The sequence below is a fragment of the Juglans microcarpa x Juglans regia genome, chromosome 6S, assembly GCF_004785595.1.
Source record: "Juglans microcarpa x Juglans regia isolate MS1-56 chromosome 6S, Jm3101_v1.0, whole genome shotgun sequence".
Lineage (NCBI taxonomy): Eukaryota > Viridiplantae > Streptophyta > Magnoliopsida > Fagales > Juglandaceae > Juglans > Juglans microcarpa x Juglans regia.
In genome coordinates this window covers 13,512,167-13,537,917 of record NC_054605.1, presented here as the reverse complement: position 1 = coordinate 13,537,917, position 25,751 = coordinate 13,512,167, and the positions used below count along the sequence as shown (strand labels likewise).

Sequence of the window (25,751 nt, the reverse complement as noted above, 5' to 3'; positions counted from 1 at the left end):
AAAACCACCTCCAGTACTCTGTGGTTGCATGCACCTATTGGATTCCATTCGACTATCATATGCATTTGGGTTACCAACAGATGCCCCACCTCATTTTGACACCCCTTCCTTGTTAGTCTCCGAAGTCTTGTCTAGCATTCTTGACTCATCAAAATGCACATCCCGGCTAAGAATTTTCCCTTTTAAGAGTTACTTGCACTAGAAATCTCACTGCTATGATGTGAGAAAAGAGACCTACAGATGCTGATTGTTGAGTCAATCTCTCAAAAATTCTAAAGTCATTCTCAAAGTATTTGATTTATTAGATCTTGAAGTGTAATTAGCTTGTTTTCAGCAATCAACTGCGACCTTGGAAGTCTGAAATGGATGCACAAGCTTCAATTCTGAAGGCCAGTTTTATCAGATAGATGGTTTAATAGCATGTAGGATGTAATATGCCCACATTGTTAGATCTTTAAGTCACCCATAAAGGTAAGGTTAAACAATATATAATGCAAAACATTAAAAATAATAAAGCTGTTAATAAAAACTAATAACGTCATAAACAATAAACGGATGGTGCTGTCCATTTTTAGGGACAACATGTTCATAATTTCAGAGAAGGGGGCCACAATTGTTCACAATCTAAAGTTTTAGGATGGAAATTGAAAGTTTTAAGCTAAATTTCAGTATTGTAAATGCATAGGAGCACGTAAATGGTTTACATATAAAAATATATATATATATATATATATATATATATTTGTAAATTTGTTTATTGATACACTTAAACATAGTGCCGATGTGGAAGTCTGCTACATCAGTACTTTAGTATTAAAAAAAGAGTAATGTTAAGTTGCCGCCCAGCATTGACCAATGGGCATAACACTTAGGCAAAATTCATGTATTTTATTTTTTTTATTTTTTCTTTTCACATTTTTTAACATCTTTAAATATTTTTAAAAAATAAAAAAAAATATCAATACAATAATAATCACTTTTTTAATTAATAAGTAAAAAAAAAATTTAAATATATGAGCAGTCAAAATGAAGGGTTAAAATGAGAGGACAAAGTAGTATTATTCTTAAAAAAAAAAATTGATATTTCAAATTCTATTTTGTGATGGCAATGAATTTTATAATAAATTATGTGTACATTCATAGGCTTGGAAGTAGCAGAATAAAAAATAAATCAAAATGATATAGACCCTTGAAAGAACATAGAGCCGACTTTGAATATGATCGAGACACATATATACAGTGCCTGTTTGTTGAATAGTAAAACGACGACTTGAGGACAACTGTTCTGCTCACGATTTCTATTCAAATTCGCCGTTACAAATCAAATGAAAGCTGCACTTTCTTGGTCAATATAATCGGCCCTGGCTGTGGACTTGTTGAGACAACATTGAAAGCGACGTGAGAGCTGGTGAATCATATTTCAGTTCCTTCAAATCAATATTTACCACCTCTCCAAACTACTAAAATTGTCACTTTATTCCGCAGTTGAAACAATAAAATTAAGATTTACCCTTTAAACATTAAATATAAAATAAAAATATGTCATGAAGTGAGTTAATTATAGAAAAAAAAAATGATCATCATATTGTTAATTTAAAGGAATATATTATAATTTTCTCTTTAAAAAATCATATTTTATTCTACATTACATTAATTTATAAATATACAAATAGAAGAAATATAAGTTGCGTGGTAAGTAATTATATCCATCCTTCAGATAGATCCTATTAACTCAGGAAAAGAGCAATATTTGATCAGAGATCAATCTCACCTCTTTATGTTTTAGAGAAATCACTACTTCTTCTATGAGTTTAAATTGACGGGAAGATATATATTATATTATTTATATTTATGACTTAAGTTTTAATATTTTTTCTCACGTGCGGGTTAGACTTTTTATATTAAATAAGTCAATATATGATATATTTAATTAAATGGATGAATTGAAAATTCAGAATTCAAATTCATTCTATATTATGAAAAATTATTATTTATCTTAAAATTTTAAATTAATAAAAGAGATAAATTATATTATTTATATTTATGTCTATGACTGCTGAAAGGGTTTTTTTTTTTTTTTTTTTTTTCTTGGATAAGGTGGATAACCTTTTTAAGTTTTTATATTTCACTTTTTTAACGAAGAAAATATCTCAGCTCTAGATTCTCACAGAATATGCTCTAGTCGGTTTTCACATCACTCTTATCTACACACCGACCATTTCTTTAAAAATAAAAATAAAAAAATCATTTCTTTAAAAATAAAAATAAAAAAATCATCCTTTACTCACATTTATTGATGAATAATTTTTCTTATCAATCATTATTTATTATCTCACGTCTTATATCTTATAAAAAAAATTGTGAGCTATATGATTTGAAAGTAAATAGCGACTGATATATAACAAAACCTTTTATTAATATATTTATGTTATATTAGATCGAGATTTCGGGTCTTTCACAATTGCTTGATAACTTGTGACTCATTCCTACCTAAACATATATATTTTTGGAAAATGCAACTTTTACTTATAATTTTTATTTACATAACAATATATGTCGATGTATCAATTATTGAGATGTCGAAGATTATGAAATTTAAAATTTAAAAATTTAAAAAGAAAATTGATAAAATGAGTCTTATATATAAAATTATAAGTATATGTACTACTGTTCTATATTTTTTGCAAGGATATAAGATAGAGATTTTTTAAAAGTGTTTTGAATTGTAGCACTTTAAAATGTGTTTTTGGTGTTCATTTGAGATAATTGTTTGTGTTTAGTAAGAGAAAAGGTGGACGAGAGTAAGATGGATGAAAAAAGTGATTGGTAGAAGTTTGATATCCTTTGTTTGGCTGAGAAGAAAAAGAGAGAGATAAAGAAAAAGATTAAGGAAGGCTATGTATAAGAATGGAGGTAATAGGAAGACTTGGTTATTTGTCCTAGCATATAACGACGTCCAAAGCTTGTAACTAGTCAAGATTTTCATTTGTTATTTATGTTAATTATTTAAAATGAATTATAAAATAATTATATCAATATCATTATTTAATTTTTTTTATACTACTCATTTAATATTTATAATTTTTTTGAGTAATATTAGGAACGATATTAAACAATAAAATCTATTATTAAAAAATAAATTTTGCATAAGATTATCAAAATTTTTCAAATTTTTAAAAGAAATGTGCTTTATACTCGTTTAGATATTGAAATAAGATGAGATCAGTTAAGATGATTTATGAATAGTAATGAGATTATTAGTTAAAATTAAATAAGATAAAATGATGTGAGATGAGATAAAACGGACATATCCAAATGGGTTTGTCATATCTGTAGAAATTATTTTACATTTTATATAAGATATACAACAATGCTAAATTAGGGTTAGATTCGTGAAAAAATCAGAAGTTTTTTTTTTTTTGTTTTTTCTGTTTTAAAGAGAATATTCTCAACTCGTAAAAAAAAACATGTTTTAATTCATGAAGATATTTATTTTTTCTATTATTAGAGATATCAGAGAATAAAATCTCCCGACCATGAGATTTCCTATAAAAAAAAAAAAAAAGGCTTTTTAATTAGAGATATCATAAGTATAGTTCCTTACGGAGACGCGTACATTTGAGGATAGCGTTCCATTTTCTTCTCTCTCGTCTGCGAAGTTCGCACAAAGGTAGTAACGCTAAAAAACAAGAAGGGTCCGAAGCTCCAACCGCTGGCTCTCTCGGATCATTTATTTCGGATCCCATTGGATCCGAATCGCATCCTCGCCGCAGGCATCCGTTCCGAGTTTCCTATCCTAATCCAACCACATCATCCAGCCTGATCCGATTCAAGTCGATATGACTCGGAAGTGTTCTCATTGCAGCCACAATGGGCACAACTCCCGGACGTGCCCGAACCGCGGGGTCAAGCTGTTCGGGGTCCGGTTGACCGACGGGTCTATCCGGAAGAGCGCCAGCATGGGAAATCTGAGTCACTATGCCGGGTTGGGTTCGGGCATCAACCATGCAGGGTCAAACACTCCGGGATCACCTTGCGAGACTCCAGACCACGATGCCGCCGCGGACGGGTACGCCTCCGAGGACTTCGTGCCGGGCTCGTCCTCGAGCTGCCGCGAAAGAAAGAAAGGTTTTGGATTTTTTTTTTATTTGCTTTTAATTTCATTGAATATTATGGAATTTGTTTCTTAATGTTTTTATCCAAGTTATGGTTTTTGCGTGGTTGTGGTTAGCCTCTGTGAGGAGATAATTGCGAATTACGATAAGGTTGTGCTGTTGACACTGATGGATTGGGTATGGTGTTTTTTTTTTTTTTTTTTTTTCCCCAAAGAAAAGCCAACCCCTGGTAGTTCGGTTTTCTTTAGTTCAAGAATTTGACTTGAGTATAATGGCCAATGATCATAAACTGGAAAAGAAAAGCATATGATCGGAGCTTTGGTCGTAACTCATATGATCTGAGCTTCTATTTACAATAATTTTAAATATGTGGTAAAAAAATGCCGTGTTAAATTTTAGTTCACTTTTGGAAGCTATGGAGTTTAGGGAAGCACTCCAGTGTAGCACAAGGCCATGAAGTTACTTTTTCAGAGTCCTATCAAGAGGCAGGGAAAAACACCTTTTTTTTCTCCTAGTTTTCTCTGTTATAAAAATTTCAATATAAGAGGTAGGGAACACAAATTGTTCTGAAGAAAGAATTGAAAATCTTTCTCGCGTTATGTATGGGCACTGCTTAATTAACATACAACACATTTTTTGTAACTCTCTTTTTTTGTTCTACTTTGTCCTAACTACAGTAGTTTCAACGATTTGTTTCTTTAAGTTTGGAATGTCCAATGTAAATGTTACAATCCAAGTGTCCCACATAGTTTAAGTGCAAATTTAACTGTGTTTATATTAAGCTATTGGGCACCATCTCCTTGCAAGTCGGTTTTCAAGAGTGGTGCTTCTGAAGGGTTTGTATATTTTGGTATTGGAGCCAACTACAACATTGAGTATGGGATTGGGTATAACTTATTGAGTACAGAATCAAATGAGTTGTGGGTTTGTGGCTAGGTCTCGAAGGGGGCAACTCCAACTTAGAGGCTAGATTAAAATGTCTTGGAAAAGTGTAAGCAAAAACTGCCAAGTCATTGAATAACAGTATGTGAGTAGAGTCGCCAAAGAGAAAGAAAAGCTACCATTAGATCAGTAACGATAGAGTGAGCCAACGTGAACTTTAGTTTCGGAACGCAGCGGCATGCTAAAATCCAAGGGTCTTACATAGCTTAAGTGTAAGGTTAATTACATTTATATAAGTTCTTGGGCACCCTCCCATTACAAACTGGTTTTCAAGGGTGAGCTCTACCAAAAGGTTTGTATTATTGAATGAATTTACTGTTTGGGTTTGGGCATTTTTGGAAGTTGAAAAAGATGAAGTTACTTGGAGTATATGTGTGGTCTAGATGTGTCTCCTAAAATTGGATGGTTTAGATGTGTCAAAATTTAGTTAGCTGTACTGAACAAGAGTTATTTGGAGTATATGGGTTATTAAATCCCTGTGATATGTCTGTCTCTCAAGATAAAGTTACTGCTTTTTGCAAAGATGCAGTACAACAAATGCCAACTTGCTGGGGAAAGCTTTGAAGCCTCATATTAGTTCTTTCAAAAGGCTGGCTTGAACTTAATTGATTGCTCTTTATATGGTTAGAGCAATTATGTGTCTCAAGTTCGAATTGTGAAGACGGGAATCAAGGGGTTGGGGTTGGGTTTTCGGGTAGAGTTTTAGTTATTCGGGAAACAAGGGGTTGGGGTCGGGTTTGGTGTATTTAGGGTAATGTGTTTTCTTGTATACATTCAGTGTACTTGGTTTCTCCTTTTGATATATATAATATTTTTACTTATAAAAAAAAAAGATTCGAATTGTTAGAGAGAAGAGCGGAATGGAGAAATCCAGTTCTTTCTTTAAATATAAGGAAGGAGGCATAATACTTTTCAGTTAATGATTCAATAAATATTATCTGTATATTCATGCCGTCTATAAGACATTAAAATACAGTGTGAAAGAAGCTTACATGTTATTGAACTGTGACCTTATTTGATGCCTTTAATCTTATATCTATGGGTAATTGTACCATTCATGCCCTGTTTGTCTCTGAAATGGCTAACAATTGGTTCTGCAGGCATTCCATGGACTGAAGAGGAACATAGGATGTTTTTACTTGGACTGCAGAAGCTTGGCAAAGGCGATTGGCGTGGAATATCTCGCAATTATGTTGTATCAAGGACACCTACTCAGGTGGCCAGCCATGCTCAAAAATATTTCATCAGGCAAGCAAATGTATCCAGGCGAAAGAGACGTTCCAGCCTGTTTGATATTATAGCAGACGAAGTTAGTACCTTTCTTTTCATTAGATGTAATGAGCTCATTTACCATACTCACTTCACACACAGACACAATCAATATGAAAAAATAAGTAGAAGGAGAATAAGAGGGAAAAAAAAAATTGCATGAAGCTTCTATATGCCTGAAGCAACATTGTCTGATATGGTCTGTCATTTGTTACTGGCATATAATTTTGATTGGGTTTTTGCAACCTTCATGTATTGAAATAGAGAACCAAAACAGCACGGTCATGCATATTACAGGAATGGGTCATTTTTAAATGGTTCCACTCCTGATTGGGAGAAGTCTACCCTTTTCCTCTGACTATGGGATAATTTTGTTGTTAAGACTTTTCAAAATTATGGTTCTCTAGCCAAGTTTTTGTTCGATTGTCCTATTTTACAGTAACCGGAGACAACTATTGCCTTTTTTTCTTATGATACCTGCGAGTCCCCCCCCCCCCCCCCCCCCCCCCCCCCCCCCCCCCCCCCCCCCCCCAATTTTGCTCGTGGATGCATGAAAGCTTAATAAGTGTTTAGAAGTAGTTCTTTTCTTCCCCCTTCTTCTGCTATCTTATATGTTTGCCATTAATATTTCTCCAGTCAGTTGAAACTCAGATGGTACCTCACAACTTCTTATCTGCCAACCAATCACAGGCTGATGAAACACAGTGCAATCCTCCATTGCCTACCACTCCTGCTTTGGACCAAGAATGTGAATCAATGGAGTCAATCAACTCCACTGATGGAGATTCTGTTCCTCCTAAGCCAGATAGCTCACAACCTTCCTACCCAGTGGTATATCCTGCTTATTTCTCACCCATCTTCCCATTTTCCTTACCATTTTGGTCGGGATACAGCGCAGAGGAAACTAAGAAAGAGACACATGAGGTTCTCAAGCCAACCGCAGTACATTCAAAGAGCCCAATCAATGTAGATGAGTTTGTTGGCATGTCGAAACTGAGTTTAGGAGAATCTATTGGTCCTGCTGGTTCATCCTCTCTTTCACTGAAGCTGGTCGAAGGCTCCTCTAGGCAGTCTGCTTTTCATGCAAATCCGGGCTCTGGCAGTTCAAGCATTAATTCAAGCAGCAGCCCTATCCATGCAGTTTGATGAGCAGTAGCTTTTCTGAGTTCCGGATTCTAATGTTTGCTCAATGCTGGGTTGGCTCCACAAGGTACTGTTAGTACAAGACTAATAATGTGTAGTTTGGTATTTTTAGTTAATTTTGCTCCTGGGATCACCTTAATAAGGTTGTTGTATGTATGCTAATTAACTTACTTCATTTGTTAGCTCTAGAAGAATTTAGAAGAATTATCTCCTTTTCAAAAACATGTAATGATCCTCACTCAAAAAACCTAAAATAACATATATATATATATATATATATATATTTTTTTTTTTTTCTTTTAAAAGAGTTTGAGCACTTTGTGGTCCAGGTCACTTCCAGTTCCACCTTCAAGAAGAAATATTATTTTACTCGTTAATTTTATGAAGAATTGTGTATTTTATAGATCATTATGGAAATAAATTACTTAAAAGATAAATTCATTACATTTAAAAATAATTTGAAATCTCAAATCTTTTATTATGCTAACTGATCAATAGTATATTGAGTGTATTAATAAACAAACTTGTAAGAGCATTAGAAGCGAATTTGCTACACTTTAGCCAAATTTTGACTAAAAAACTCAAATTTTTTAGTTTAAGAGTGTGTTTGGATATTGAAGTGAGTTGAGTTGAGTTGAGTTGAGATATTGTTAGAATATTATTTTTTCATATTATTATTATTTTAAAATTTAGAAAAGTTGAATTGTTTATTATATTTTGTATTGGAATTTGAAAAAGTTGAGATGAGTTGAAAGTAGTTTAATAACCAAACGGACCCTAAACTAGCCACTTTTCAACAACACCAAATAATAAACTCTTGGGTTGGTTTGCAATGAGATACAAAATTCTCATCTCATCTCATCTCATCATTACAAATTTTTTAAATTTTTACACAAAATATAATAAACAATTCGACTTTTTCAAATTTCAATTCAACTTTTTCAAATATCAAAATAATAATAATATTAAAAAATAATATTTTAAACTTTCATTTAAAACAAAAAATTCAAATCTCTATTCCATTTAAATACTTATTTCCATTCTTTCTATACAATTTTTGTTTTTATGATAGTTGGAAAGTTTATTTAAACTAATTATTTAAAAAACGGATGCACATAGAAAACATGATAATTTTTAATAAATATATTTTTAATTCAACATAACTACTTATAAACGTAAATGTAATATGATAATTCAACATAGTACTTTTCGCAGACATACATTACACCAACTAAATGTAATATGATAATTTTTCCATTAATTTGTTTTTCTCTAATAACAACATAATATATATAGTACCCTGAGAGCTCCAGTTCTACAAGGAGAGCTTAGAAAGACATGAAATAAATAAAATAAGCAAAAAAATTGAATGGCCAGCGTATTTGGCTCAACAGATTTGACCTCCGAAAATAGCTCTTAACTATTTTTTATTTTTACTGTTCATTTGGTTCTCTGTAGACTGTTTTTTCAAGGGAACCACCGGCTAAAATATAGCCAAGCAGTGGCTTTGCCGAGCAAGCTGCAAATGCTCTTAATAATTTTTTTTTTTTTTTTTTTTTTATCAATATTTTGCCCATTTTACAAGTCTCTTAACTTGACAAACCAGATGGTCTCAAAACTTATTATTATTATTATTGGGTGAGCTAGATTTTAATTAATGGTAGGTGTGTCTGTTTCAAACTTTGTTGAAAAGTATGTAAGAATCAGAAAGACCACTTTTATTAGATTAGTTAACGTTAAAATATATTTTTAATAAATATAAGATGAATTTAACTTTTACCTATTCTATTCATATAAGTCTTCACATTGATATAGCTATTTTTTCATTATATGACAATAAAATAATAAAAGATGAATTTGATTTTGTCTATTCACATTAAATCTCTACATTAGATTATAAAATTATTTTATTTTATCATATTTTACTATTTATAATATTATATATTAATTAGTAATCATATTCTAATTAAATTATGGGTTAAAAATAGAAACTAGAAAGACATTTATGGAGACATTGGGAGAGAGAAACAAATGATATAAAATGGATTTGATGAATAAACAGTGTCTTTCAAATTTAGAAATTACTTTAGAAGTTACTGTAGCTATATTTTAAATATTTAGAATATAGCTATCTAATGTGATATATTTTATGGTTCAATAGTTAAATTCTCGTTGGATTTATCTTTTAATTAATTCAATGAGAGTGCTCGAAGATGTGACATGAGACTATTCCGACAAATCCACTCGAATTCTATACAATTTTATGTTGTAAATATTTCTTATAAGAAAAATGCTAAAAGTACTAGAAAGTTAATAAAATGAGTTTTATAAATAAAATTATAAGTATATGTAGCATTACTCTTCTTATAATTTAGAAATATATAGATATAAATTAGAATATATGAATGTTATTATAATTAAATTTGGAAGGGGAGGTGTGTGCACGAGAAGGGTAGGAGCTCGCGTTGTTTATTTTCTCTCTAGACTCCCTATCGCTCCACCCAGGAAAAGTTTTCATTCACTGAGGGGAGGGGGGTTGGTGCTTCAGCTCCGCCCACCTCCCCTCCTCTCTGGCCACGACCTTGTTTATTTCTGGTAAACTTTGTTTATTTTCAGTTGGTTTTCTAGTTCTTTCCGTTAGCATCATTCAACTTTGTCAATCTGCTGCTTTCCGGCAGCATAGGGCTAACACACACCTCCTCTAGCAACTTCTCCAGGTGCTGATCGTCCAAATGGCTGAAGAAGTCCGCTCATACGCACGCGTGAGATTCACGTGCCGCCGCGCTTCTAAGAGCTGCCATGCGCGGTAGTTTCCAGACCAGAGGCATCGGATCGGATCTTCAGATCCAATTGTTCTCTTCACTCCAGATGTGGCGCGTGGCCTGCACGCGCCACCACCACTAGTAACAACCCCCGTTGGCGATTCGCCACGATTTTCAGTTGCTACGGTATGTTCCCGGTTTTTCTAACTAAGGATTAAGTGAAAGTGGATGTGAAAGTTTCTTCGAGCCAGTTTAGACCAACAAATTGCAGTACACAACCCTTTACTGCGGCTAGAAGCCGCAATTTTATAGTTTATTTATCAAACTATATAAAAATTGTTACCAAGCGGTCTCTCCTCGTGGGAAATGGGTGGGAACCATACTTTTGGTTCCAGCTCCCTCTTTTTTTTTTTTTTTTTTTTTTTTCGTATTGTAATATGTTGGTTTGAGAATACTGTAGGGGACTCTCACCCCATTAAGGCATCGTTTGGATGTTGAGCTGAGCTAAGTTGAGTTCTTTATGAATAGTAGTGAGTTGAGTAGTAGAGAGAGTTAGGTGAAGGTCATCTTAATTGAGTTTAAAGTGTATTTAGATGTTAATACGAGTTTAATACTTTTTATGAAAAATTGAAAAAGATTTTAGGTCCCATATATAATGATGTTTTAAGTTAAAAAAGATTGTGAATCTCACGTGTAATAAGTTTTTAAGTTGGGACAAGTTTAATAATTTGATAATTAGATGTTTAAATATTAAACTCAATTTAAAATTAAATTGAACTCAATTAAATTTAAGAATCAAATACAACCTTAATTGAGTTATCTATGAATGTTCTACTTGGTTGAGGAAAAAAAAAAAAATTGAAATCTACACCATTCAATGATAATATTTGTTATCATCAATTTTATTGATTAATACTATTCATGTAGTTGCAAAATCGGATTTGAAGTTTTTTCTCCGTTATAAAAGCTCATTTAATTATCGTGTGAAATTTTTCAGCCTTTTGGTCCAATCTGGCTAGCATTTCTAATCGCAAAAGTCAACACAAAGTGTCAAATCAACACAGCGTCACATGGGTCACTTTATTATAAAAATAATAAAAAACATAAAATGATTTTAAATTTATAAAAATTTCAAATAAAATAAGAAAAACTTTTTTATTAAACTTAATAATTAAAAAAAAAAAAAAAAAGAGCCGAGGGGAGAGGTCGAACCCCTTCCATCCTCAGCAATCTCGATTTGGTCAACTCTTTGCCATTTTAGCTGTAGTTTGAATTCAAAATCTACTACAAAATATAAATTTTTTTAAATTTTATATAAAATATAATAAATAATTTAACTTTTATTTTATTATTCATAAACTATCTCAACTTATCTTTAAATTTAAATCATTGTTTAAAGTTTCTATTTTAATTAGTTAGGCACGTGATATTAATATTAAATTATATAATTATGTTTAAATAAATTTTAAGTAGAGTAGAATAAGAGATATTTAATTATAAATTTTAAAAAGTTCCTATAAAAGTATTGAAAAATCTAATGACCCTTGATTATATGTCAAGTGTCAACTCTATTGGTGAGGACAAAATAAAGAATTCTCAATAAACAAAAGAAAAACAACAAATAAATGGACAATATTTGTGCTCCTTAAAAAAATAATAGCAGTATTTATTTTATTAATGGGATTTTTCTTTACAAAAAAGATATTATAAAAATAAAGTTATTAACTAATATGTCTTATACATTATATGGTAAAAAAGTTTATTGTAAAAATAATATAAAGAATTTAGCATATTACATTTAACACTTTATTTTATAAATTTAATATGAAAAATATTTTAACTTCAAATGAATTAATTTTTTTTACAATTTAACTTGATACAATATATTATAAAATTAATTTTATTATAATACAGATATAATATATTATATAAAATTATATCAATTAATAATTTATTTTCACGAAAATATTTTTAGACAGAACTTATCTATTTTAATCAAAAGTATTTTTTTTAATTATTATGTGGACATGAATGTCGGTGAGTTAATATTTTTTGCTTATTAAATATGTCACGTGAAAAATGAGTATTATTTATGATTTATTTTTATCGGGAAACACGATGAATGATGGATAAAGCCATCGTAGCGACAGCTCCTTATCCTGAAAGTTTTTTTTCTTTTTTTTTTAAATGGAGAGGAGGATTTCTTTGATGAATGATGATAGAATTATTATTTTATTATATTTGAATTTTTTTGAATTTTTTTTATTTTATTTAATGATTAAAAAAGTAAATATTATTTAACTTTTTTTAGTGATTAAGAATGTACAAAAAATATTTAAAAAAATAATAAAAAATAAAAAATTTAAGATGCGCTTAGATAATATATAATAGATGACAATAACACTGTTACTACCCTTCTTAGATTCCCTTAGCGATCCGAAGGATCTTGGCCCTTTTTTTAGTCAGAAACCGATCCGAAGGTTCTTGGCCCTTGTCCTAAAAAGTTATTACCATCGTAGCGACAGGTCCATATATATACTGAATGTACAGATCCACCTAAAAACTTAAAAGCTATCGAAGACGAAGACGTTCTCTGAGTTTCATAGCTGAAATTGCTCTTGAAGATTAGGTTTTTTGTTTACTTTTGTGTTTGTTTCTGTGTGAATTTTGGGCTGTTTCGAAATGGCGGGTGTTGATCATCTGGCGACCGAGAGGAGCAAGGCTCGTTTCGATGTGGAGGAGATGAAGGTCGTCTGGGCCGGTTCTCGCCACACCTTGGAGCTCTCCGATCGTATTTCTCGCCTCGTCGCCAGCGATCCGGTCATTTTTTCTACTTCCAGTGTTATTTTTTTCTTTTCGCCCAATTTGGCTCTGTACCGCTAGACAATCTAGGAAACGGTCAAGAAATTTGATCTTTTGTTTTCTTCTGTCAATTTGTAAATTTATTGGCTTGTTCTTCTGATTTGGTAGAGAAATCAATCCTTTAGTTTGTGAACTCCAATATGTTTGAAATTCTTTGATTTTTAAAAAGTTTAATTTGATATTTTTTCTCCTTTTAGGCCTTTCGAAAAGATAACAGGGCTATGCTAAGTAGAAAGGATTTATTTAAAAACACGTTGAGAAAAGCGACGTATGCGTGGAAACGGATCATTGAGCTTCGTCTTTCTGGTATGTCCCCCACCTGATTTCTCCTTTGTTACGTTATTTTCCGTCGGTTCTTTATTTTTTGAAAATCATTTTCCACATTTGACCATGATCGAATATCTTTATGGAGTTTCATTTTTCTTGTGTAATTCACATTGGGAAGTTTATCATTACAGAGGAAGAGGCATCTAAGTTAAGGTTTTATGTGGATGAACCCGCTTTTACGGATCTTCACTGGGTATGCTCTATTCCTTGTCTTGATGATATACGTGGAAAAAGAAATCACTGACACGGCCAAGTTAGTTGTAATTTTAGCTCTTATAACTTTGTTTGTACGGTGTACCTAAGCCTAGTCATGTTTGCTTCTAAGATTATATTACACAGGTTTTGCTTCCAATATTTCCTTTTCTTTATATATTTCTCTACAGGGCATGTTTGTACCAGCTATTAAGGGGCAAGGAACTGAGGAGCAGCAACAGAAGTGGTTGCCGTTGGCATACAAGATGCAAATAATTGGTTGCTATGCACAAACTGAACTTGGTCATGGGTCCAACGTTCAAGGGCTTGAAACAACTGCGACATTCGATCCCCAAACGGATGAGTTCATTATTCATAGTCCTACATTGACTTCAAGTAAGGTGAGTAGAATGTACAATGAGCTACCTGAATTTTTTTTCCATGGAATATTTGTAACCAAAATCACATAGCATAGAGCTGCTCCTTGAGTCCATTTTAATTTAATTTTATAATAGTACACTCTTAAGCATAATCCAGTGAGGGTCTTTATCTGTTTATCTATCCGTCTTCTATGTGCATAGTGCTTTGAAAGGGTACTTAAAAAACGTGTTCTTTTTGTCCCCTTGTCTGAACTTCCTAGAAAAATTTCTTATTATGTCCCATCATTTTTGTGAATAGTGGTGGCCTGGAGGATTGGGTAAAGTTTCCACACATGCTGTAGTGTATGCACGTCTTATTACTGCTGGCCAGGACTACGGTGTGCATGGTAACCACCAAACCCGTCCAAAACTGATAGCATGTAAAATTTCCAGTTCTGTAATAACTATGATAAATCCCATTTGTAGGTTTTATTGTCCAGCTGCGGAGTTTGGATGATCACTTACCTCTTCCTGGAATAACTGTTGGTGATATTGGAATGAAATTTGGAAGTGGAGCATATAACACCATGGACAATGGTGTCTTAAGACTTGATCATGTTCGCATCCCAAGGGATCAAATGTTGATGAGGTTTCTTTGTTTTGTACATACCCCTCTCTCTCTCTCTCTCTCTCTCTCTCTCTCTCTCAAAATTGCTTTAAGTTAATTTTTTCCTTGAACAAATACTCTAAAGAGCCCTCCTGGTTGGCAGCTGTCAGCATGTTCATTGTTGCCAACTCAACCCCTTTAGTTTTCATCACCAAGATTATAAAATGAGGATATTCATGGTCTGCATAAATCAAATGGAGAGTCCATCCTAATCTTAGTACTATAAAATGAAGTGCTTGTTTTATGTGCACCAGAGTTGCTGTGGGAATTAGGGTGTATACAAATTGATTTGGAACCAAAATCTATTAGAAAAGCACATAAAAGATGAGCTAGCATAACTTGAATTTTTTAGCATTGACAAATTAGTTCTGAGAATATTCTAAGCATTTAAAATATGAGTATAATTCATCTTTCTAATGTGATAGAGGCAACTTAAATCCTTGTGAACATGAGTTTATCTAACTCATTTGAACAATTTTATCTACTTATTTGGGTATCTATGTATGAGTGTGTTTGTGTATCTGTTTATATTGCAGAATATAAAATATATTGTTATAGATTTGAAATGGAATTATCTAAATTGATAGATAATGTCATAAGATATACCATACATTGTCTATTCCATGATCTAATACTTATATGATTTGTTACATATACAATATTGGTGAGTCTGATTTTATAAAATTAAAATCTCACAATTAACTCATCACGGTGCAGTCTAGTGGTGATAAGGTGGATTTGAGATGAGTTATAGACTCAGACATTCTAGATTTAATTCCATAGTAGGAGTTCCCTTAGATCACCCGATACACGATTTTAGTGAGTGGGATCATGTATCAGGGGTTTATTCCCCAGGGGCAGGTTCGAAGCCACTGCCATGGTGAGGTTACATGTCATTAAAAAAATCATGAAGAAAGTTTAGTTCATCTAACTAATTTGAATGGTTTATAATCTTAAAGATTAACAACTAGTTAATGATTAACATAAATTCACAAAAAGAAATATAATTTATTGATTATTATGAGAACAGAAAAAATTAATGAAGCAGCTCACAAAGAATCTTGAACTTGTTTAAAAAATAAATGGACTAACATCCAGAGAGTCCATCCAGCTTAGCCACTATTTCAAGTGCCCCCACTCACTCATCATGTCTTATGATAGCATTAAAGCCCCCTATCTTGGAGTACCATGGTTGTCTTTGTGTAGAATAATTTGAAAATGAGTGGCCTTCCCCTCAGATCCCATTTTCTACAATGTAATAAAAGTTTGTACTTCACAGATTTCTTGTCATTTGCATGGACAGATGGGAGGTTTTTTTTTTTTTTTTTTTTTTTTTAAAAAGAAAGAAAGATTTGAGAGCTGTTCTGAAGCTTGTTCAAATGTGCCAGGGTTTCACAGGTTACCAGGGAAGGAAAATTTGTGCAATCCAATGTTCCACGGCAGCTTGTTTATGGTACCATGGTCTATGTAAGACAAACAATTGTAGCTGACGCATCCTGTGCTTTATCGCGGGCAGTTTGTATTGCTACTAGGTATAGTGCTGTTCGTAGGCAATTTGGTTCACAGAATGGTGGTGTTGAGACCCAGGTATGGTAAACCTTTTTCTGTTTTAAAAATATCAGCATTCTTACCGATGGGACATGCTATTGATAAAATATGTGCCGAGGTAAGTTGCTGTATAGGTTGTTGGTAATCTGGTGTTTACAGTTTTATCTCTTAGCCGGATGATCCCTGGTTAGGAATTTTAGTAATTTTTATGATCATTTGTAGGGTGTTCTTGCTATATGTTTTTTTTTCCCTCTGAATATTATATCAATCTAGATTGTGCAACATTCATGATTGGACGACTCCCTGCTGATCCTGTATTTAGGTAGCATTTATGACTACTCAGGATGATGATGGAATGGCCAGGATATACTTAACTTTTACCAAAAATTCAGTTTTTCTTGAATGAACGTCTCTTATGCCTTTTCCACATTTGCCTTCAGGTGATTGATTACAAAACTCAGCAAAGCAGACTCTTCCCTTTGCTGGCTTCTGCTTATGCTTTCAGGTTTGTTGGTGAGTGGTTGAAATGGCTGTATACGGACGTGACCCAAAGATTGCAAGCCAGTGATTTCTCGACATTACCTGAGGCTCATGCATGCACTGCGGGTTTGAAGTCTTTGACTACAACTGCAACTGCTGTACGTGACTAGTACCCATCCCAGCACCTTGCTTATCTTAAATATATCAATCACTGTCCAGTTTTGATTAAATCTCTGACTCTCTGTCTGTCTCTGTCTCTGTCTGTCCGTCTGTCTGTCTGTCTGTCTCTCTCTCTCTCTCTCTCTCTCTCACACACACACACACACACACACACAAACTCTTGCAGTGAACAATGGAGTTAAGGAGTCCTACTGAACTAAACTGAATTGGGATGGTGGAGTTGAGGTCACACTTGGCACTTATTCTTTTAAGCCAAACCTATGTACTACATATTTGATGAGCCAAATCTTGCATGAGTGGCTGTAAACTGAGAGAAAGCTGATGAGACACATTCCCCCCAAAACTGGAATCCGATGACAAAAGAAGAAATTATCAACCTTGGCTTTAAAAAGCCGAAAGCACTGAAGTACCCACTATCTAGAAAACCAAGTCCCCACCCAAATCATAATTTTACAGACTGAAGACCATTATTTGTAATGCATTTAAATCTGCACATAGTGCTTCGCACTGAAATTCTGAAGTCAGATTCTGGATGACATATGAATATATATGGTGTGGCATGCGATAAAGATTGTACTTTGCCAGCTCAGCAGTACTCAAAATACCTTAGAATCCTTGTTCAATCATTTTTGCAATGCAGAGCATACTTGCAGTTCTTATTCATTTTCTGTTGGTTGGATTTTTTTTACTGAATTAAATTGGATAAATTGGATCATTTAGTATGGCTCAAAGTGTTTTGGATATGCATCCTTTTCGGAATGCCTTCAAGAACTAGGCACATGCATTTTATTAAGATGTGACGGCATTATATTTCAAATTTCTTGTTAATCAGATGCATGATTAGGTATTACATCCTTATGATTTTTCATCTCGACTATGGTTTCAGGATGGAATTGAAGAATGTCGGAAATTGTGTGGCGGCCATGGTTACTTATGTAGCAGTGGGCTACCTGAGTTATTTTCAGTTTACGTTCCTGCCTGCACATATGAAGGAGACAACATTGTTCTGCTTTTACAGGTTTGTGAAGCTGAATCTCTCTCATTTTTTGGCTATTGTATCATAAATATGTATGCAATTACGGGTCATTGATTGGTTTGTTTTGCCGGTAAAGAAGCTTAGGCTTTGAATATTGCAAGGCTACTTATAATTTTTTTTTTTTGATAAGTAATCGATATTATATAAATAGATATAGGCAAAACCCAAGTACACAGGATGATATACAAGAGATAAGACCTATCTAGGTTGAAGTAAGGGAAACTAGAAAGTCATGAAAATTCAGGCCATTAAAGTCTAGAGTAATGGCCCCTAAACATAAAGTACTTATAAAAAAATATTGCAGTAGTAGGTAATACTTGCAAACTGAGGATTACCCAGGATATCATTAGTGAGAATGGTTAATGATGAATTCTTGTTTGTAGAGAGCTCCAGGATATAATTGATGTTTTCTTATTTTCTTGGTTAATTTAGTTTTTCAAGTGTGCTGGCCTTTTGTTTTATACAAGCATAATCAAACCATGCAGAAGACAATTTGGTTGGCCTTCTTCAGCTTATGGACTTTAGTTGGGAATATGAAGTTCCTGACTCTTAGTTTGCACTTTGTTAAACTCAGCTAGATTCAAATATTGCCTTTACATGTGGATAAATTCTTAGCACTTTATCTAAGAGCCATCTTGTTATAAGTTTATGCTCTTATTCATACTGAATAATTATATTCATAAAACTATTTGCAACCCATTTTATAACTAACCAATGTGATAGTACGAATTCATAAAAAATACTGTTTTTTTATGAATATAAAAAAAACAAAGTTGTGGAAAGAGTTGTAAAAAAAGGTTGTATGTGTATCATTATTTATTCATACCTGAAAGATATTTGCTGCAAATGGGGTTTCAATACTTCCATCTTTTTTTGACAAGTAATTGAAGATTTATTAAAAAATGGCTAAAGGCATATCCTAATTACAGATTCAGTACTGCCATATCGACCAATCAGATAAAGTAATACTTTTCATCTAATGGAATTGAGTGGTTCTATGGTGTGTTTTGGTTCCATATTCCTTTGAACCTACAAAAGTACCCAAAAAGGAGCCATAAAGTATAAAGAGCATGAGGGTTTTGCCACTTGCCACAGCTGATGGTAGAGTTTTGGTTGTCGGATCACTTTGCTATTCAATTTCCTATTGTAGCTGTGTGATGACTACCATCTTCTTTGTTCACCCTTAAGAGATTAGCTTTCATAACCCATCTATATGACAATTTGCCCCCTTACCCTGCCCTGATCAGTGCAATGTCTGTCCCACTGTGTGAGAATAGCTAAAAGTGGTAGTCTTAGGTCAGTATCTGCTCAAACCTGGAGTTTTTCATCTTTGGTTGATCTGATGCACAGCATTTACTACGTTAAGACAAAAAATGCTGTGTATATTTGTAGACCAACCTACCGCTGATGCACAGCATTTTTTAGGTAGGTTACCGGGTCTGTCAAGGCCAGTCATTGTCAGACCTATGTAGATGTGTTCTTCAAGATTCAACCAAAATGTGCTGACATTCTACTAAAAAACTCCTATTGTAGGTTGCAAGATTTCTTATGAAGACTGTTTCTCAGCTGGGGTCTGGGAAGCAGCCTGTTGGGACAACAGCTTATATGGGGAGAGTCGAACACTTGATGCAATGTCGCTCTACTGTTCAAAAAGGTAATGTTCTTTTCATGCTACTGTATCAAACTTTCTATTATAGTAGGTATGGTAGGTTTGATGTGTATGTGTGTTTCATTACTAAGCTTCTCTCTCTCTCTCTCTCTCTCTCTCTATATATATATATATATATATATATATATTTGACAACCTAATCTTCACAAATATTTCATTACCAAGGGAAAGAAATACATCAGGACGGGGTGGGGCCTCTAACAAACATACCAAAATAGCATATTCAACTCAGAATTAAAAATAACAAATAAAAAAATAGTACCAAATAATTGGTCCAGTCTCGTAGGTGGTTCTCCTTTTAATGGTTGTTAGAGCAATTCATTAATCAGACTGCTTTGAAACATCTGTTGTGGTAGGTGCTCATTCTTTCTAACTGTGTCAAGGCAGTGGTTCATGATCTATAAACCTGCATCCTTTGCATTACTTCTGAGCCCCTTTCTGATGCTAGCGTGCTAGCTCTGCATAAATTGGTAATTTGTGTTCGTTTTAATGGCCTGCAGCTGATGATTGGTTAAAGCCTAGTGTAATACTAGAAGCATTTGAAGCTAGGTCTGCAAGAATGTCTGTTGCCCGAGCTCAAAACCTTGCCAAGTTTGCAAATCCGGAAGAGGGTATGCCCAATTCTGTCTGCCTTCAATTATATGCTAGATGCATCTCTCTCTCTCTCTCTCTACTTTGTTATTTTGACGAGATATATCTTTTGTGGCCAGCATAAATTGATTGCTTTAAACATCAGCATCTCATTGTATAGAATATAGCCTAGGTGGTTTGAACTTTTGCATATGTTTTTCTGCCATACTTCAAAATGTGGAACTATGGCTCCTTCTGGCTTCTTAAATTCAGAGTTTCTCAAAAGTATAAAATCTTCATAAGCTAATGTGTTTCTGCTTACTCTTTTAATCGCTTCAGGCTTTTTGGAACTTTCAGCTGACTTGGTTGAGGCAGCAGTTGCTCATTGCCAACTGATTGTTGTTTCTAAGTAAGTTTCTTCCACATTATCCTAGCAATTAAATATTTATTGGACTTGGCTCCTTGGCGGTGCCTCTCACATTGAACATCGCATATGATTCAATCACGAAATCCTTTTGACACAATTGATGGACCCTTCAGGTAATAACATGTACCCTTCAACAGCCTCCGATCATCCCCAGTTATATGCAGCTGCACCATAACATGACTGGATATCCTCTATTTTATTCATTGAGAACTTAGATGGAATGAAATATTTTATGCCCCCCTGCCTTTTCAGTGAAAGACAGCAGCACTCTGCACTATGATGTACCAACCTGCTTAAAAGTGACGATAAAAAGAAAAATCTTTGTTTTCTGCTAATCTCATTTCTCATGGTAGAAAAATAGCAGTGAATACTAAAGCAAATTTCAATTTGATTCGTTTCTATATTCCACTTCAGGTTCATTGAGAAACTGCAACAAGACATACCTGGGAAGGGGGTGAAGGAGCAGTTGGAGATCCTCTGCAACATATATGCCTTATTTATTCTTCACAAACATGTAGGTGATTTTCTCTCAACTGGCTGCATAAGTCCCAAGCAAGCTTCACTTGCGAATGATCAGCTAAGATCTCTATATTCCCAGGTTTGTACCAAACAATTGTTCCTCTCTGTTGCTTGCTCATGCCAAAAAAAAAAAGAAAGAAAGAAAAGAAAAGAAAGGAACCGCTGTCTTCTAATTACTAATTTGATTCGTGGATTCTTAGGTCCGTCCTAATGCAATCGCCCTTGTTGATGCATTTAATTACACTGACCATTTTCTTGGGTCGGTTCTTGGGAGATATGATGGTAATGTGTATCCAAAACTCTACGAGGAGGCATGGAAGGATCCTTTGAATGACTCAGTTGTGCCTGATGGCTACGGTGAATATATTCGACCTCTGCTGAAGCAACAGCTCCATAATGCGAGGCTTTGAAGAATATATGGCAGTTATGCAGATGTTTCCATACACTTCCTTGAACATATACTTCTGGGTTTTATTATTGTTAATAAAACTACTAGGATGATCACCACCAGAAGAGGATAGTTTGCAGTAAAATAAAGACAGATACGATTTCGGGCAAAATCACCATAAGGGGCAATGCTCTTAAATGATTTGGCCCCAAAAGAAAGGGGAAAAAAAAGACTATGCATAATGATAGTGGATGCAGGGTAAAATTACCATTGATGGCATCACCCCCACGGTATTTGTTGACCCTTCTGTTTATGGTTGATTCAGGTTCTGGTACACTTTTTATGCTTCTCATTCCAGATTTGCATTAGAACAATAATTTATTTGAAATTCATGATATTACAATTTTATCGTTATGAACGGTTACTTGACACGTGTTATCAGCGTGGTCGTTTAAGCCACACTATTAACCCCCAGCTGCAATGTTTGACTTGCCTGAGTGAGCTTTGCTATTCATCATTTTTACATATTATTATTATTTTTTTAATTTTTAATTTATTTTATTCTTCTTAAACTTATTGAATTATTTTACTCATCATTCATATACTATACATTTGATAAGAGAAAAAAAAAAAAAAAGGGTGTGGTGTGTGAGAATTATGATAGACAGAATTTTTCTTATTGCTATCTTAGAAATATTTTCCAGCAGACTGGCTGAATGCCTTGCGAGACAATGAACAGGGGCTTATACGAAGGACCCTCGGTTTAGATTTGATCGTTAAGTTCAATGAAAAATAGGATTCGGGACAATGTGATCATAGCCCGGAAGGTTTTGGTGTAATCAATATGTTTCTCTAATAATTTGATTGAGATGAGAATTTTGTAAATATTAGTAAGATAGTTTGTGAATAAAAGTGAGATAGTTTGAGTTAAATATTTATTGAGTTTTGAAAAATGAGAGAAAATTGAATAAAAATATTATAGAATTAAAATATTGTTAGAATATAGTTTTTTAATATAATTTTTCTTTTGGAATTTAAAAAAGTTGAATTGTTTTTTTTAATTTTTTTTTATTTGAAATTTTGAAAAAGTGTTTGTGTTTGAATGTTTAGAAAGGAAATAAGATGAGATAAGAGGAAATTATTTCCAAACATCTCATTTGAATGGTCTCAAAGTTTATCTCAATTTACAGTTGCGGAATATTGAGATCAAATCCGATTCTATAGAAGTGGCTAAACTGGTTCAGGGGTAAGCTAAGACTTATTCACTAGTCATTGCTTGATATATATAGAATTAAATCTACCTATTAGTTATTATTTACTATCCCACACCTCATGTGTCAAACCGGATTTGCTAACAAATAAACCGGCTCTTGTCCCTACCCTCCACGCTCAAAGGAAACACATTGAGAGAGAGCTTGAGGAGAGAGAGAGAGAGAGAGTTTGAGGAGAGAGAGAGGTCGAAGAGATCAGAGAGAGTTTGATGAGAGAGAGAGAGAGAGAGAGAGAGATGGGGTTCGATGAGCAAGAGAGGTCGAAGAGAGAGAGTGAAAGAGGTCGAAAGTGATGAGTCTGACATATAAAAAAAAATTATTAAGTATGGAGTGTGTGGGTGAATAGTGACTGAAAGAGTAATAATATTTAAACGATACTATTAAAATTAGTTTTGATCAACCTTTAATTAACAACAAAAGAAAAAATTTTTTTACTGGAACAAAAAGTAAGTGTACATATATATATATATATATACACATGCGCACACATAAGCAGTGTGCACTGTGAGGCAAACCAGATTGTTAATTCTCTTGCTAATTAATTAAAAGCAGGGCACTGCAGCAAGTGGAGTTACCAAAGGTTTTTTGGTCTTCAATGAGTTGCCAAGGGATCGAGCTCAAAAGGAAACTAACGCTTGACAGTTGTTTGCCTTATTTGAGATGTAAATTATTGTTTTTGTACAATTTTGTTTTTATATGTCTAGGTGTGTTTCCTGCTTTTGATTTTTAGATTCCTAGCAGATGCTGTGATGTGATAGAGAGTGGTGCTATCAGTTGGTTTTTTTTTTTTTATTAAATAATATTTATAATCTTAAAATATTTAAATTTCACGCACACTTCTTTTAAAATTTTTTTTTAAAAAAATAGATAAATCTAAGTCGACGCATATGTAAAAATATTATTTTTAATAATAAATTCTATTTTTTTTCAAATGAAATGTGTAAGACTATTTACATACTTTAAAATTGTATATAATCTATTAATTTATTTTGTCACATTGGTTAATTTTAACTTTTCAATATATAAATTTATATATGTCTGTCTTCTTACATGTAATGGGTATAACTACTAATTACTTATTGCCCTAGAAAGGTTGGTGGCAATTGTATTTATCCTGTTTTAAAATGTGAATGAAATTCCTATTAACATTAAACTAAAGGAATAAAGTGCAAGTACATTTTGATAGATTTCAATATCATAATCATCTGTACAGAAGTTAGTAGGACCAAACTCCCTTCCATTGAACTATTTTCCTCCACATATCTAACTTCTTCACGATAAAATCATTAATTTGCTAGAGCTGGCCTGCCATCTGTATTTATGATACGGACGATACATACACCAAAACGTCCATATATATATATATATATATATATATATATAATATAATATATTGATCGATGCAAATAGTACCTTACAAGGGAGGGCCGTAAGCTGGGAACAACAGGAATATTAATGTCGTACACGTACGTAGCATTTTCCTGGATTTTTCCTTCATGCATTTTTCTCGTTGTCCAAACACGTGAAAATGTTTTGTTCCATCTATATATATATATATATATATTAGTTTTATTTGTACAGAAAAAGTAGCTATATATCTAGCTGGAAAAAACTACTTACTTTGCCTCCCAAGTTGTACTGTTTAATTTGACCGCTTGACAATTTTTTTTTACTTAGTGATTAAGGAAGTGATTTTAAGTGTATTAAATTTTTTTTTATTTTTTAAAAATATTTAAATATATTAAAAAATATAAAAAAAATTAAAAAATAATAAGCGGTCAATTTGAAAGGACTACTATGAGTGGCAGAGTAGCCCGACTCATATCTAGCTAGGTTGCCCCCACATGACAAAACCTTGAGGACGGACACCTATGTCCCTAACCCCACAAAAGTCTTTCTAGCTCATGCTAAAATTCTAAATACCTAATCCATCTACATATATAAATTAATTCTACGTAGAATATTTATTCTTATTCATCGGATTTTGACGTTTCCCTCCATTTCCATGATATGTTATGTAGATGGGCCCTAGAACCCTAGATATTAAAGGGTGGATTCACTACATATCATGCATGTGGATGTGCATGGGTGCATATTATTGTCGAAAGAATCTTATAAATTAATTATTCAGATTGACTCATTCTTGCATTCGAGACATATGGGGTACTATACACACGCACACATGCAGGATGATGAATAATGATTTTCATCCACTATTTAACAACGAACCTAATCAACATGATAGTTCTCCTTCATAAAAAAATACTAAGGATCTATTTGGAATTTAGACTGAACTGAGATTAACTCAGATCTAAATCAGTCTAATTTTAAACTAAGTCTAACATCCAAACACTTAACTTTTAAATTACTAAACTTATCTCATCTCAAAACCTTTTTACACCTGTGATCCACAACATTTTTCAACTCAATACCTTTTTACACGCATGATCCATAATTTTTTTTAACTTTTTATAAATATATCTAAACACTTCTTAACATCCAAACATATCTAAACTCATATTAGGTGGACTTCATAAAACTTATTCCACCATCTCAACTTATTACTATTCATAAAGAACTCAACTCATTTTAACATCCAAACATGGTCTAAAATTTTTCTATTTGGATTTCAAAAATATTAACACAATATTCGATAATCTCTATTTAAAACATGACAGTAAAAAGAGTTGTACGGATCAAAGTCATACGTGTGCGCGCCATTTTTCATGCAAGACAATCATATTGCAAAAATGATGAGTTAGGATTAACTTTGTATATAATTTTGTCCCTAAAGTAGTGGGTAAAGATTAATATGGATCTTGGTAGGGTAAGAGATCTCCAGTACTCTTCTGGCCCCCAACAAATTAAGGAAAAAAGAAGAAAAGTAGTACTAAGATCAAAGAATGAAATGCCAACAGTACTGAGAAAATAGTAGTGATCAGAAAAAGGTAAGAAAGCATGAAAAATGCTGTACTGGCTCTTTGTAGCCAGGAAGAATCAGGTCGCGTATTATACATATATACGC

The 25,751-nt window shown here is 33.2% G+C and overlaps 2 protein-coding genes across 3 annotated transcripts; both read left to right on the top strand.

Moving 5' to 3' along the window:
* The first annotated feature begins 3,631 nt into the window (after positions 1-3,631).
* LOC121237287 (transcription factor KUA1-like) lies at positions 3,632-7,691 on the top strand. 2 transcript variants are annotated; one of them, XM_041133969.1, is made up of 3 exons: positions 3,632-4,128; positions 6,158-6,366; positions 7,017-7,691. In XM_041133969.1, exons 1-3 carry the CDS (start codon positions 3,840-3,842, stop codon positions 7,470-7,472), a joined length of 954 nt encoding a protein of 317 aa, XP_040989903.1. In that variant the 5' UTR covers positions 3,632-3,839; the 3' UTR covers positions 7,473-7,691. The 2 variants fall into 2 exon arrangements, with proteins under 2 accessions (XP_040989903.1, XP_040989902.1); XM_041133968.1 differs by having other exon boundaries at positions 6,963-7,691.
* A 4,955-nt stretch (positions 7,692-12,646) lies between these two features.
* LOC121236919 (peroxisomal acyl-coenzyme A oxidase 1-like) lies at positions 12,647-21,807 on the top strand. Its single transcript, XM_041133429.1, has 14 exons — positions 12,647-13,051; positions 13,291-13,399; positions 13,552-13,613; positions 13,804-14,013; positions 14,291-14,378; positions 14,458-14,620; positions 16,027-16,225; positions 16,627-16,824; positions 17,733-17,864; positions 19,416-19,536; positions 20,052-20,162; positions 20,461-20,530; positions 20,963-21,146; positions 21,268-21,807. The coding sequence occupies exons 1-14, from the start codon at positions 12,914-12,916 to the stop codon at positions 21,475-21,477; spliced, it is 1,995 nt and encodes a 664-aa protein (XP_040989363.1). The 5' UTR covers positions 12,647-12,913; the 3' UTR covers positions 21,478-21,807.
* Positions 21,808-25,751: the final 3,944 nt, after the last annotated feature.

What these genes read in the sequence shown, in the direction of transcription:
- LOC121237287 (XM_041133968.1), top strand. Translation starts at nt 3,840, where the DNA reads ATGACTCGGAAGTGTTCTCATTGCAGCCACAATGGGCACAACTCCCGG. An exon ending in CTGCCGCGAAAGAAAGAAAG is followed by an intron (nt 4,129 to 6,157) that starts GTTTTGGATTTT and finishes TTGGTTCTGCAG; the next exon opens with GCATTCCATGGACTGAAGAG. An exon ending in TTGATATTATAGCAGACGAA is followed by an intron (nt 6,367 to 6,962) that starts GTTAGTACCTTT and finishes ATATTTCTCCAG; the next exon opens with TCAGTTGAAACTCAGATGGT.
- LOC121236919 (XM_041133429.1), top strand. Translation starts at nt 12,914, where the DNA reads ATGGCGGGTGTTGATCATCTGGCGACCGAGAGGAGCAAGGCTCGTTTC. An exon ending in CTTTTACGGATCTTCACTGG is followed by an intron (nt 13,614 to 13,803) that starts GTATGCTCTATT and finishes ATTTCTCTACAG; the next exon opens with GGCATGTTTGTACCAGCTAT. An exon ending in CAACTGATTGTTGTTTCTAA is followed by an intron (nt 20,531 to 20,962) that starts GTAAGTTTCTTC and finishes ATTCCACTTCAG; the next exon opens with GTTCATTGAGAAACTGCAAC.